Source organism: Oncorhynchus mykiss, chromosome 16 (genome assembly GCF_013265735.2).
Source record: "Oncorhynchus mykiss isolate Arlee chromosome 16, USDA_OmykA_1.1, whole genome shotgun sequence".
NCBI lineage: Eukaryota > Metazoa > Chordata > Actinopteri > Salmoniformes > Salmonidae > Oncorhynchus > Oncorhynchus mykiss.
Window position 1 is genome coordinate 68302990 of NC_048580.1, and position 12919 is coordinate 68315908.

At 46.7% G+C, this 12919-nt stretch overlaps 1 protein-coding gene and 1 long non-coding RNA gene across 7 annotated transcripts in view; one reads left to right on the forward strand and one right to left on the reverse strand.

The window, feature by feature from the left end:
- LOC110492618 (inositol 1,4,5-trisphosphate receptor type 3) overlaps window positions 1–12919 on the reverse strand; it is a 57583-nt gene that overhangs the window by 23636 nt on the left and 21028 nt on the right. For 5 of the 6 annotated variants that reach the window (XM_036947617.1, XM_036947616.1, XM_036947614.1 and 2 more), the window contains exons 5-18: window positions 4734–4892; window positions 4397–4495; window positions 4039–4122; window positions 3750–3896; window positions 3548–3643; window positions 3341–3400; window positions 3094–3233; window positions 2897–2996; window positions 2641–2801; window positions 2288–2429; window positions 1976–2137; window positions 1624–1796; window positions 1398–1517; window positions 1070–1258 (exon numbers count right to left, since the gene is read on the reverse strand). In XM_036947617.1, coding sequence (XP_036803512.1) covers window positions 1070–1258; window positions 1398–1517; window positions 1624–1796; window positions 1976–2137; window positions 2288–2429; window positions 2641–2801; window positions 2897–2996; window positions 3094–3233; window positions 3341–3400; window positions 3548–3643; window positions 3750–3896; window positions 4039–4122; window positions 4397–4495; window positions 4734–4892 — 1832 coding nt within the window. The remainder of the gene's footprint in view (window positions 1–1069; window positions 1259–1397; window positions 1518–1623; window positions 1797–1975; window positions 2138–2287; window positions 2430–2640; window positions 2802–2896; window positions 2997–3093; window positions 3234–3340; window positions 3401–3547; window positions 3644–3749; window positions 3897–4038; window positions 4123–4396; window positions 4496–4733; window positions 4893–12919) is intronic. The other variant, XM_036947615.1, reaches the window with a different exon arrangement.
- LOC110492620 overlaps window positions 1–12919 on the forward strand; it is a 43986-nt gene that overhangs the window by 1962 nt on the left and 29105 nt on the right. The window contains exon 3 of the long non-coding RNA XR_005036609.1: window positions 4755–4865. This is a non-coding gene — a long non-coding RNA (uncharacterized LOC110492620). The remainder of the gene's footprint in view (window positions 1–4754; window positions 4866–12919) is intronic.

A 12919-nucleotide genomic window follows, 5' to 3' on the forward strand; every position in this document is an offset into this window, starting at 1 on the left:
GTGCCCATGTCAAAGGAGATACCTATTTAGGCAATCCCTAGCTGCTGGGGTGCTCAGTCCTGGCCCTGGGGGTCTTCCGTACTGTTGGTTGTCACTCTGGCCTTGGCCTAACACATCTGAAAACAATAATGAATGTTTCACTAAGCTCCTTAAGCAGAGTGGGGTTGGGTCGCTACAGGGCCGTGGACCCCTAGCGGCAGGACGGGGGTGACCCAGCTATAGTGTGCAAGTAAGAAGAGTTCTACAGTACTATTAGGCCTATGATATGAATTATATGGAGGATGGACTGTTTCTGTGTGATAATGTGTAGATGTATGAGCGTTTTTTATTAAACTTTCCCCTGAGTGGGCTGGCTGGGCGTTCTGGCCGAAAGTTGTAACTTGTAACGATGTGCGCTGAGAGTCGGGAAGCGAGTTCAGGGAGGGAGTGATTTAATAAAATAAATGAAGCAAACACGTAACACAAACAACGCACAGACGTGACCCAGGAACAGAAACAATGACGCCTGGGGAAGGAAGGAACCGAAGGGAGTGACCTATATAGGGCAGGTAATCAAGGAGGTGATGCGCGTAACGATGGTGACGGGTGTTTGTCATAATGAGCAGCCTGGTGACCTAGAGGCCGGAGAGGGTGTACACGTGACAGACATAGAGGATGTCTTTGTACTTTATTTGTAAGAGTTGTTCATTTGTTAGACTATTGGTTAAAAGGTACAACACAATATAAAAGTATTGAATTATCATGGATCTAGTTCAGTCTTATCAATCACTTAAACAATATTTAATAACGATCTCTTACCCAGCTTGATGACTGGGGGCATTTTGCTTACTTCATGTTCTACATAGAGCTGGCTAGAAGGGTCATGGGTCATATTATATTGTGTAGAAATGCAGAAAATAAGCTTTAGATGCCCCACAAAAATGGGAGACCCACCCAGACCCCCCCCCCCCCCCCCCCCCCCCCCGCCAACTTATCCCCCCCACTTCTAAAACCAAAGTTGCGCCCACTGATGTTAGATACGTAGTCTCCTTTAGGATAAATAAAAGGTTAAATAAATAAATCCATCTACCTATAGTATCTGAGCACGTTCTCGTCATGGGCGTTCCCCTGTCTGGCCTCCTGGGCTAGTTGTCTGATGCCCTTCTCTTGCTTCTCATTGGTCTTGTCAGTCCAGACCAGCCACACCTCATCATCGTCAGCATACTCCTCCATGCCCATGAATTCAGTGGCATGGGGCATCTCTTTGGGCACGCGCCGTCTGCATGGGCAAACACATTAGATCATGAACACTCAACTCAGAAGAAAAAACACACACACACAGAGAGGCCATTGCATGTCAACTGTATTTGCTTTTGTGTGTGTAGGAATTTTACACAGTAAAGAAGAGCACCACTTACTCGGTCTTGATGAGAATGTCTTGGTTCCTGGGATCCAGCACACACTTACAGATCAACTCCTGAGTTACAGAAATGGCCACGTTGTTGGACACACACAGATCTGACAAGTAGTCCAGAAACCTGAGGGGAAACAGGCCGATGTTTAAGTTACAAAGGTTATGAATTAACATAAATATTATTTGAATATTAGTTTGGGGGGGTGGGGGGGGGGGGTCTCTCTCCTCACCTGGGTTCCCTGTTCTTGCGGACCAGGCTAACGAAGGTCTCCACCTCCTTCTTAGTGATGTGTTTCTCCAGCAGCTTGCGGTTGTTGTGCAGCAGGGCAGTGATGGTGTCCTCAGCCAGGATGTCATAGCCAATCTGAGACTGCATCAACCCAAACTGCTTGGCTATGTGCTCCTGATGGGCGGGGGGGGGGGGGGGCAGAGTGGTGTGTATCATCCAAGTGGCCTGTTGCTCTACATTTAGCTTCAGCATTTAGCAGCTAAGGAGGCCCAGGGATCAATCATTTTATATTGGGTCAGGAAAAGTAATCTACCCTGTTACAGAATGTCAGTCGATGTGGTGTACAGTAGTACCTGGTTCTTGCGGTAGTCCTGCTGTGAATGTCGCAGCACCCGGTAACAGAGGCGAAACATGTACTGGTAAGGGAAATTCTTCTGGTCTGACAGCTCCTCCAATCGCAGCAGTGGGCCTTCTGCCCCTTTATCCTTGAACGGGGCCTTCAGGATCCCAAAGATCTGTGGCAGGACAAAAGAATAAAGAAGTATTCAAGGTAACGTGACAATATGGATATAATTATGACAAGAAAATAAACCTATATGTGATCACCGATCTGATGTTTAGGCAGGAGCCATTACACTAGGCTTGTTTAAAATGGTTCTTCTGACCTGTTTGAGGATGTTTTGTTCCCTCATGAGTTTCTGTCTCTCTCGGTTGACCTTGGTCATCACCACATCTAGCACAACCTGACCGCTGTTGGGCGTGTCCACCACAAAGAACACCAGATCCTCTAGCAGCTTAATGGCAAACCTGCACACACACACACACACACACACACACACACACAGCTGTTACTGGTCTGGCCAGGGAACTAACCCTATTGACTGCTACAGTGCTAGCTCTTAAAATACTGACCTCAATCAAGTAGAACGGAGAGGAAACAGACCAAAAGCTTTCTTTCATACAAATGGTTTGATTTCATGGATATATATTTTTTAAGCCTTTTCTGCAGACACTTTACCTTCTGTCATTGGGGCTGATAAATCCCTCGTTAAACCTGTCCACTACGGTGCTCAACATGAAACTGGCATCGTTGGCAAAGTCCAGGTCCCGGATCTCCATCACTGGCACTGACACGATGGCAAAGGCTTCCTTATCCTCTTTGGTAGGACAGGTGCCCAGCTGAGAGAGGGACATGGAACAGAAAAACGGTCTGTTGTCTGACAGGAAGTCAGTGTCAAGTGACAGTGAGTTTACAACAAACAGCCTGTACTTACCATGAGTCTAATAGGTCTCTCCTCATCTATATCTATGGGCACGTTGGTACTCTGGATCCACGTGTTGGTGCATAGGTGTCTGAGGCGCACATACGAATTCCTGAGAGGAAGAAAGTTTACAATAGAGAGCCAGTGAAACATACTGTAAGTCTTTGCTTGTATGGTACAGTCTGTGCAGAGTCGACGCAGTACACTACCTTGGCACAAAGGAGTCTGTTTTCTGCAGAGTTGTGGGGTCTAGCTCAAACAAAGAGGCAATGTCATTCCCATGTGGCATAGCCGACAGCTTGTACTTGATCCTCTCGCCCAACATCTTCAGTTTTCTTCTACTGTCCTGCTACAGAGGGCAGGGGTCAAGGGTCAGGGTTTAACACAGTAACACTGACTGTCAGCATTACACCGGCATGAGTAACCCTAGACAGTCAAATAATATAGTGTGCGTACCGTATCGTCGATCACCGACGTCTGGATTTCAACGCCGTCACCTTTGTAACCCGGATTTTCCTAAAGCAACGATAACAACACACCGATGCTCTGAGGTAAAACGACCCAACATCAATACATCAATTTAAATGAACACCATCACTACAGTGACCACAACGTGGTGACTAAAAGCCGTGGTCGAATAAGCAGTATTTATCAGGGTGTTACCTCAGCTGCCAGGTAACTCCCTGTGGCAAGGTGTTTAAAACGATAGAGAGTGTTCCAGTGTCCAGCCCCTCCTCGACACGGATCATGATGTACCACCTTGTGGGGGGGGGGATCACACCATCAAAAACAAACCTCAGGTCATTCCTTAAACCATTTAGCTACGGTACAACAGAGCATATTGTGTGTGTGTGTGTGTACCAACCTCCACTTCCCACAGGGCATTGGAGCTGGTGGCAGAGGTAGCAGACTGGCGCAAGGTGGTACGGAGGAACACATGCAGCTTGACCTTGTACTCGTCACAGGTCAGGAACTTCTCTTGCTCCGCATGGAACAACCGCACCACATCCCCCTGACGGGACACAGCAGCAAAGCGACGCGTTCATCTCAAGCTGGAGGTCCTAATGCTATTATTCGTGTTAGGCTGTGAGAGTGAAGAAGAAATTCATCACAGTGATAGATTGTGTACGTCAAGGACGTTACAGGAGACTTACTCCTTTCAAGACCTCATCCTTATGGTCACTGAACATCATGAACAGGTTGATCTTCCAGCTAGTGTTGCTGTTCACAGAGTTCACCTGCAGAGGGACACACACACACACCATGGCACACCTGTTGCATTTACAGTAGACTCATCTGGATAACCCAGAGCTAAAATCTCAAAACGAGTAGATCTGTTTTACGAGAGATTAACATTACAGCTATTCATCATTGCCGTCAGTAACAACTGTTTTGTGTGTGTGTGTGTGTTCGGTGCGTGGGTGGGTGTGACAGGAAGAAGCCTCACTCTTCCAGAGAGTTTGCCACGGATGAATCAGACGATGTGGTTATGACGACAGAACTCTCCATTACCTCTTTGCATCCAGTGTGGTCGGACAGCTCATAGTTGCTGGCGTGTAGGGGCTGGCCTGCATTCACTGGGTTCAGGATCACCTTATCTCCCACCACTACCTGCAGAACAACACATGACCAGACTGGTTGCGGTTATGTACCTTGGATGACTGATAATTCCGACCGATGTCTGTACTCTGTACTCATCACAGTAAAAAAAACAAACAAGCCAATGCTATAATTGGCAGTATCCTTCTGGATAGTGGTTATGGTACTTTTCTTGGTTGAAGCTAACATTTAGGTTAGTGTGTATTAATGTCATTTGAGTCTGTACTGTAATACGAGTTAGTTGAGTTACATTGTCTCCGTTGGCCCTTAGCTTCCAGAAGGGTTGGATGAACACCCAGGAGCCCTCATTCCCCGTCCCGTCCAGGGTGACCCGCATGGCGTTCTTCTCCAGCAGGGCAGGCAGACGCTTATTCACAGTCAGGTATTTATTACTCTTCATATGCAGCAGCTGTCAGCCAGGATACGTAACACACAAAAAGACAGGCACACAGGCCACTGTTAAAACCTCCCCCCCCACAACAAAAAAAAAAATCACTCACTTTCATATCATGTCTGTGATAATGTGCTGTTATGGCGATAGGTTGACATGGATAGAATGCACCACTAACCCTATCAAGAATGAGAATCAGCCAGTCAGGAAGGGAATCACTTAAGAAAGCATGGTTGGAAGATCAAGATAAATAGTACTAAAACCATGTATCGACAGACAGGATTCCCACCAGATGTTGTCATTCAGAGACTATGCTGTCTCAGACATTTCAATAGGAGATAATGAAGGGGAAAGTAGCACACCTGTCCTCGCTGAAGCTTATTATGGTTAAAAAGAGGTTAAAAAATGAGAATTTCCTGGGAATTTTCAATAAATTCCCTGGTTTTCCCAGAAATCCTGGTTTGGAGGATTATGTATTTCCTGCTTATTCCCTCCAACTGGGATTCCTGGAAACCAGGGAATTTATTGAACATTCACAGAATTTTACAACCCTAACGAGAATAAAGGACTGGGGGAAACCTGAGGAAGGGTGAGGGTGTGTCCAGACCTTAGAAGAACATCAGTAAATCCCCAAAGCTAAATTAGACTTTACTTCCTGGAAGATAAAGTGACTCAGCAGGTTAGTTGTACTGCATTGTGATAACCCCAAGGTGTGCTGTGTGTACTCGCTGCACAGCCATTAACAGATTAAAGCTAGTGATCTCCAGAGAGACAGACAGACCCTCCCCTACCTCTCCCCCCTCAGTACGTCAGAAGGACATCTATACTCCCAGATCAGCGAGGGCTCTTAACATAGACTCTTCACTGTGTGTCCCACCATTCTGTAAGTGTATTCATCTTCAGATATCTAGGTGGGACAGCCACATATCAGGGTCATTGTAAGTGTATTCATCTTCAGATAGCTAGGACAACCACATATCAGGGTCATTGTAAGATACACAACCCAACCAAGCCGCACTGCTTCTTAACACAGCGCGCATCCAACCCGGAAGCCAGCCGCACCGATGTGTCGGAGGAAACAACCTGGCAACCTTGGTTAGCGCATACTGCACCCGGCCTGCGACAGGAGTCGCTGGTGCGCGATGAGACAAGGATATCCCTACCGCCCCACGGACCTCCCGGTCACGGCCTGTTACGACAGAGCCTGGGCGCGTACACAGAGTCTCTGATGGCACAGTACAGCGCCCTTTTTTAAAAATTGTTAATTTTATCTTTATTTAACTAGGCAAGTCGGTTAAGAACAAATTCTTATTTTCAATGACGGCCTAGGAACAGTGGGCTTAACTGCCTGTTCAGGGGCAGAACGACAGATTTGTACCTTGTCAGCTCGGGGATTTGAACTTGCAACCTTTCGGTTACTAGTCCAACGCTCTAACCACTAGGCTACCTGGGAGGCCCCAGAACGTTTGTTTCTTAACATTCTCCGATCTATTTGAGAAACATTCCCAACGTCAAACCAGTTGGAGAACAATCCTAGAACACTACTAAAATGTCAATTCAATGTAAACACGTTTGAACTTTTAGGAAAAATTCCGTTAATTAAAAGTAAATACCTAGAAAATAATGTTTGTCATTTAACGTGTTGAGAATGTTCCAAAGCCAAGCAACTATCCTGCACCATTTCCCAGAACGTTGTGGGAAGGATGTAACATAACCTTAGGACAACCACACTCTCACCGAGCTCTAAGTGACATATGGTGCTCTGAACGTTGTGTGCTCGCTGGGTGCATACTTGCTGAAAGTGATTCAACACACAGGTATTCTGGGACCACTCCCTGATCGATACTGTGCAGGTGTGCTCAAACCCTTTACCAGACACATTACTGATTGGTGATCTGCAGACCCATCACACTGACAATGTGCAGGTGTGCTCAAACCCTTTACACAGACACATTACTGATTGGTGATCTGCAGACCCATCACACTGACAATGTGCAGGTGTGCTCAAACCCTTCACCAGACACATTACTGATTGGTGATCTGCAGACCCATCACACTGACAATGTGCAGGTGTGCTCAAACCCTTCACCAGACACATTACAGATTGGTGATCTGCAGACCCATCACACTGACAATGTGCAGGTGTGCTCAAGCTTCCCTTCAGGTACAAGACCAGCCATTCATTGACATCGGCCTAATCCAATTGCATTACGCTGCTGCTACTCCCTTATTAACTATGCATAGTCACTTTAATAACCCCACCTACATACATACTACCTCAATTACCTCAAATAAACGGTGCCCCCACACATTGACTCTGTACCGGTACCCCCTGTATATAGGCTCCACATTGACTCTGTACCAGTACCCCCTGTATATAGGCTCCACATTGACTCTGTACCGGTACCCCCTGTATATAGCCTCCACATTGACTCTGTACCGGTACCCCCTGTATATAGCCTCCACATTGACTCTGTACCAGTACCCCCTGTATATAGTCTCCACATTGACTCTGTACCAGTACCCCCTGTATATAGGCTCCACATTGACTCTGTACCGGTACCCCCTGTATATAGCCTCCACATTGACTCTGTACCGGTACCCCCTGTATATAGCCTCCACATTGACTCTGTACCAGTACCCCCTGTATATAGTCTCCACATTGACTCTGTACCAGTACCCCCTGTATATAGCCTCCACATTGACTCTGTACCGGTACCCCCTGTATATAGCCTCCACATTGACTCTGTACCGGTACTCCCTGTATATAGCCTCCACATTGACTCTGTACCAGTACCCCCTGTATATAGCCTCCACACTGACTCTGTACCAGTACCCCCTGTATATAGCCTCCACATTGACTCTGTACCAGTACCCCCTGTATATAGCCTCCACATTGACTCTGTACAGGTACCCCCTGTATATAGCCTCCACATTGACTCTGTACCAGTACACCCTGTATATAGCCTCCACATTGGCTCAGTACCAGTACCCCCTGTATAGAGCCTCCACATTGACTCTGTACCAGTACCCCCTGTATATAGCCTCCACATTGACTCTGTACCAGTACCCCCTGTATATAGCCTCCACATTGACTCTGTACCAGTACCCCCTGTATATAGCCTCCACATTGACTCTGTACCAGTACCACCTGTATATAGCCTCCACATTGACTCTGTAGCAGTACTACCTGTATATAGCCTCCACATTGACTCTGTACCGGTACCCCCTGTATATAGCCTCCACATTGACTCTGTACCAGTACCCCCTGTATATAGCCTCCACATTGACTCTGTACCAGTACCACCTGTATATAGCCTCCACATTGACTCAGTACCGGTACCACCTGTATATAGCCTCCACATTGACTCTGTACCAGTACCCCCTGTATATAGCCTCCACATTGACTCTGTACCGGTACCACCTGTATATAGCCTCCACATTGACTCTGTACCAGTACCCCCTGTATATAGCCTCCACATTGACTCTGTACCAGTACCCCCTGTATATAGCCTCCACATTGACTCTGTACCAGTACCACCTGTACAGTGCCTTGCGAAAGTATTCGGCCCCCTTGAACTTTGCAACCTTTTGCCACATTTCAGGCTTCAAACATAAAGATATAAAACCATATTTTTTTGTGAAGAATCAACAACAAGTGGGACACAATCATGAAGTGGAACGACATTTATTGGATATTTCAAACTTTTTTAACAAATCAAAAACTGAAAAATTGAGCGTGCAAAATTATTCAGCCCCCTTAAGTTGATACTTTGTAGCGCCACCTTTTGCTGCGATTACAGCTGTAAGTCGCTTGGGGTATGTCTCTATCAGTTTTGCACATCGAGAGACTGACATTTTTCCCATTCCTCCTTGCAAAACAGCTCGAGCTCAGTGAGGTTGGATGGAGACCATTTGTGAACAGCAGTTTTCAGTTCTTTCCACAGATTCTCGATTGGATTCAGGTCTGGACTTTGACTTGGCCATTCTAACACCTGGATATGTTTATTTTTGAACCATTCCATTGTAGATTTTGCTTTATGTTTTGGATCATTGTCTTGTTGGAAGACAAATCTCCATCCCAGTCTCAGGTCTTTTGCAGACTCCATCAGGTTTTCTTCCAGAATGGTCCTGTATTTGGCTCCATCCATCTTCCCATCAATTTTAACCATCTTCCCTGTCCCTGCTGAAGAAAAGCAGGCCCAAACCATGATGCTGCCACCACCATGTTTTACAGTGGGAATGGTGTGTTCAGGGTGATGAGCTGTGTTGCTTTTACGCCAAACATAACGTTTTGCATTGTTGCCAAAAAGTTCAATTTTGGTTTCATCTGACCAGAGCACCTTCTTCCACATGTTTGGTGTGTCTCCCAGGTGGCTTGTGGCAAACTTTAAACAACACTTTTTATGGATATCTTTAAGAAATGGCTTTCTTCTTGCCACTCTTCCATAAAGGCCAGATTTGTGCAATATACGACTGATTGTTGTCCTATGGACAGAGTCTCCCACCTCAGCTGTAGATCTCTGCAGTTCATCCAGAGTGATCATGGGCCTCTTGGCTGCATCTCTGATCAGTCTTCTCCTTGTATGAGCTGAAAGTTTAGAGGGTCGGCCAGGTCTTGGTAGATTTGCAGTGGTCTGATACTCCTTCCATTTCAATATTATCGCTTGCACAGTGCTCCTTGGGATGTTTAAAGCTTGGGAAATCTTTTTGTATTCAAATACGGCTTTAAACTTCTTCACAACAGTATCTCGGACCTGCCTGGTGTGTTCCTTGTTCTTCATGATGCTCTCTGCGCTTTTAACGGACCTCTGAGACTATCACAGTGCAGGTGCATTTATACGGAGACTTGATTACACACAGGTGGATTGTATTTATCATCATTAGTCATTTAGGTCAACATTGGATCATTCAGAGATCCTCACTGAACTTCTGGAGAGAGTTTGCTGCACTGAAAGTAAAGGGGCTGAATAATTTTGCACTCCCAATTTTTCAGTTTTTGATTTGTTAAAAAAGTTTGAAATATCCAATAAATGTCGTTCCACTTCATGATTGTGTCCCACTTGTTGTTGATTCTTCACAAAAAAATACAGTTTTATATCTTTATGTTTGAAGCCTGAAATGTGGCAAAAGGTCGCAAAGTTCAAGGGGGCCGAATACTTTCGCAAGGCACTGTATATAGCCTCCACATTGACTCAGTACCGGTACCACCTGTATTTAGCCTCCACATTGACTCTGTACCAGTACCCCCTGTATATAGCCTCCACATTGACTCTGTACCGGTACCACCTGTATATAGCCTCCACATTGACTCTGTACCGGTACCCCTTGTATATAGCCTCCACATTGACTCTGTACCGGTACCCCCTGTATATAGCCTCCACATTGACTCTGTACCGGTACCCCCTGTATATAGACTCCACATTGACTCTGTACCGGTACCCCCTGTATATAGCCTCCACATTGACTCTGTACCGGTACTCCCTGTATATAGCCTCCACATTGACTCTGTACCAGTACCCCCTGTATATAGTCTCCACATTGACTCTGTACCAGTACCCCCTGTATATAGCCTCCACATTGACTCTGTACCAGTACCTCCTGTATATAGCCTCCACATTGACTCTGTACCGGTACCCCCTGTATATAGCCTCCACATTGACTCTGTACCGGTACTCCCTGTATATAGCCTCCACATTGACTCTGTACCAGTACCCCCTGTATATAGCCTCCACATTGACTCTGTACCGGTACCCCCTGTATATAGCCTCCACATTGACTCTGTACCGGTACCCCCTGTATATAGCCTCCACATTGACTCTGTACCGGTACCCCCTGTATATAGCCTCCACATTGACTCTGTACCGGCACCCCCTGTATATAACCTCCACATTGACTCTGTACTGGTACCCCCTGTATATAACCTCCACATTGACTCTGTACCAGTACCCCCTGTATATAGCCTCCACATTGACTCTGTACCAGTACCCCCTGTATATAGCCTCCACCTTGACTCTGTACCGGCACCCCCTGTATATAACCTCCACATTGACTCTGTACTGGTACCCCCTGTATATAACCTCCACATTGACTCTGTACCAGTACCCCCTGTATATAGCCTCCACATTGACTCTGTACCGGTACCCCCTGTATATAGCCTCCACATTGACTCTGTACCGGTACCCCCTGTATATAGCCTCCACATTGACTCTGTACCGGTACCCCCTGTATATAGCCTCCACATTGACTCTGTACCGGCACCCCCTGTATATAACCTCCACATTGACTCTGTACTGGTACCCCCTGTATATAACCTCCACATTGACTCTGTACCAGTACCCCCTGTATATAGCCTCCACATTGACTCTGTACCGGCACCCCCTGTATATAACCTCCACATTGACTCTGTACTGGTACCCCCTGTATATAGCCTCCACATTGACTCTGTACCAGTACCCCCTGTATATAGCCTCCACATTGACTCTGTACCGGCACCCCCTGTATATAGCCTCCACATTGACTCTGTACCAGTACCCCCTGTATATAGCCTCCACATTGACTCTGTACCAGTACCCCCTGTATATAGCCTCCACATTGACTCTGTACCAGTACCCCCTGTATATAACCTCCACATTGACTCTGTACTGGTACCCCCTGTATATAGCCTCCACATTGACTCTGTACCAGTACCCCCTGTATATAGCCTCCACATTGACTCTGTACCAGTACCCCCTGTATATAGCCTCCACATTGACTCTGTACCAGTACCCCCTGTATATAGCCTCCACATTGACTCTGTACCAGTACCCCCTGTATATAGCCTCCACATTGACTCTGTACCAGTACCCCCTGTATATAGCCTCCACATTGACTCTGTACCAGTACCCCCTGTATATAGCCTCCACATTGACTCTGTACCAGTACCCCCTGTATATAGCCTCCACATTGACTCTGTACCAGTACCCCCTGTATATAGCCTCCACATTGACTCTGTACCGGTACCCCCTGTATATAGCCTCCACATTGACTCTGTACCGGTACCCCCTGTATATAACCTCCACATTGACTCTGTACCAGTACCCCCTGTATATAGCCTCCACATTGACTCTGTACCAGTACCCCCTGTATATAGCCTCCACATTGACTCTGTACCGGTACCCCCTGTATATAGCCTCCACATTGACTCTGTACCGGTACCCCCTGTATATAGCCTCCACATTGACTCTGTACCGGTACCCCCTGTATATAGCCTCCACATTGACTCTGTACCGGTACCCCCTGTATATAGCCTCCACATTGACTCTGTACCGGTACCCCCTGTATATAGCCTCCACATTGACTCTGTACCGGTACCCCCTGTATATAGCCTCCACATTGACTCTGTACCGGTACCACCTGTATATAGCCTCCACATTGACTCTGTACCAGTACCCCCTGTATATAGCCTCCACATTGACTCTGTACCAGTACCACCTGTATATAGCCTCCACATTGACTCTGTACCAGTACCCCCTGTATATAGCCTCCACATTGACTCTGTACCAGTACCCCCTGTATATAGCCTCCACATTGACTCTGTACCAGTACCCCCTGTATATAGCCTCCACATTGACTCTGTACCAGTACCCCCTGTATATAGCCTCCACATTGACTCTGTACCGGTACCCCCTGTATATAGCCTCCACATTGACTCTGTACCGGTACCACCTGTATATAGCCTCCACATTTGACTCTGTACCAGTACCCCCTGTATATAGCCTCCACATTGACTCTGTACCAGTACCTCCTGTATATAGCCTCCACATTGACTCTGTACCGGTACCCCCTGTATATAGCCTCCACATTGACTCTGTACCGGTACCCCCTGTATATAGCCTCCACATTGACTCTGTACCGGTACCCCCTGTATATAACCTCCACATTGACTCTGTACCAGTACCCCCTGTATATAGCCTCCACATTGACTCTGTACCAGTACCCCCTGTATATAGCCTCCACATTGACTCTGTACCAGTACCCCCTGTATATAGCCTCCACATTGACTC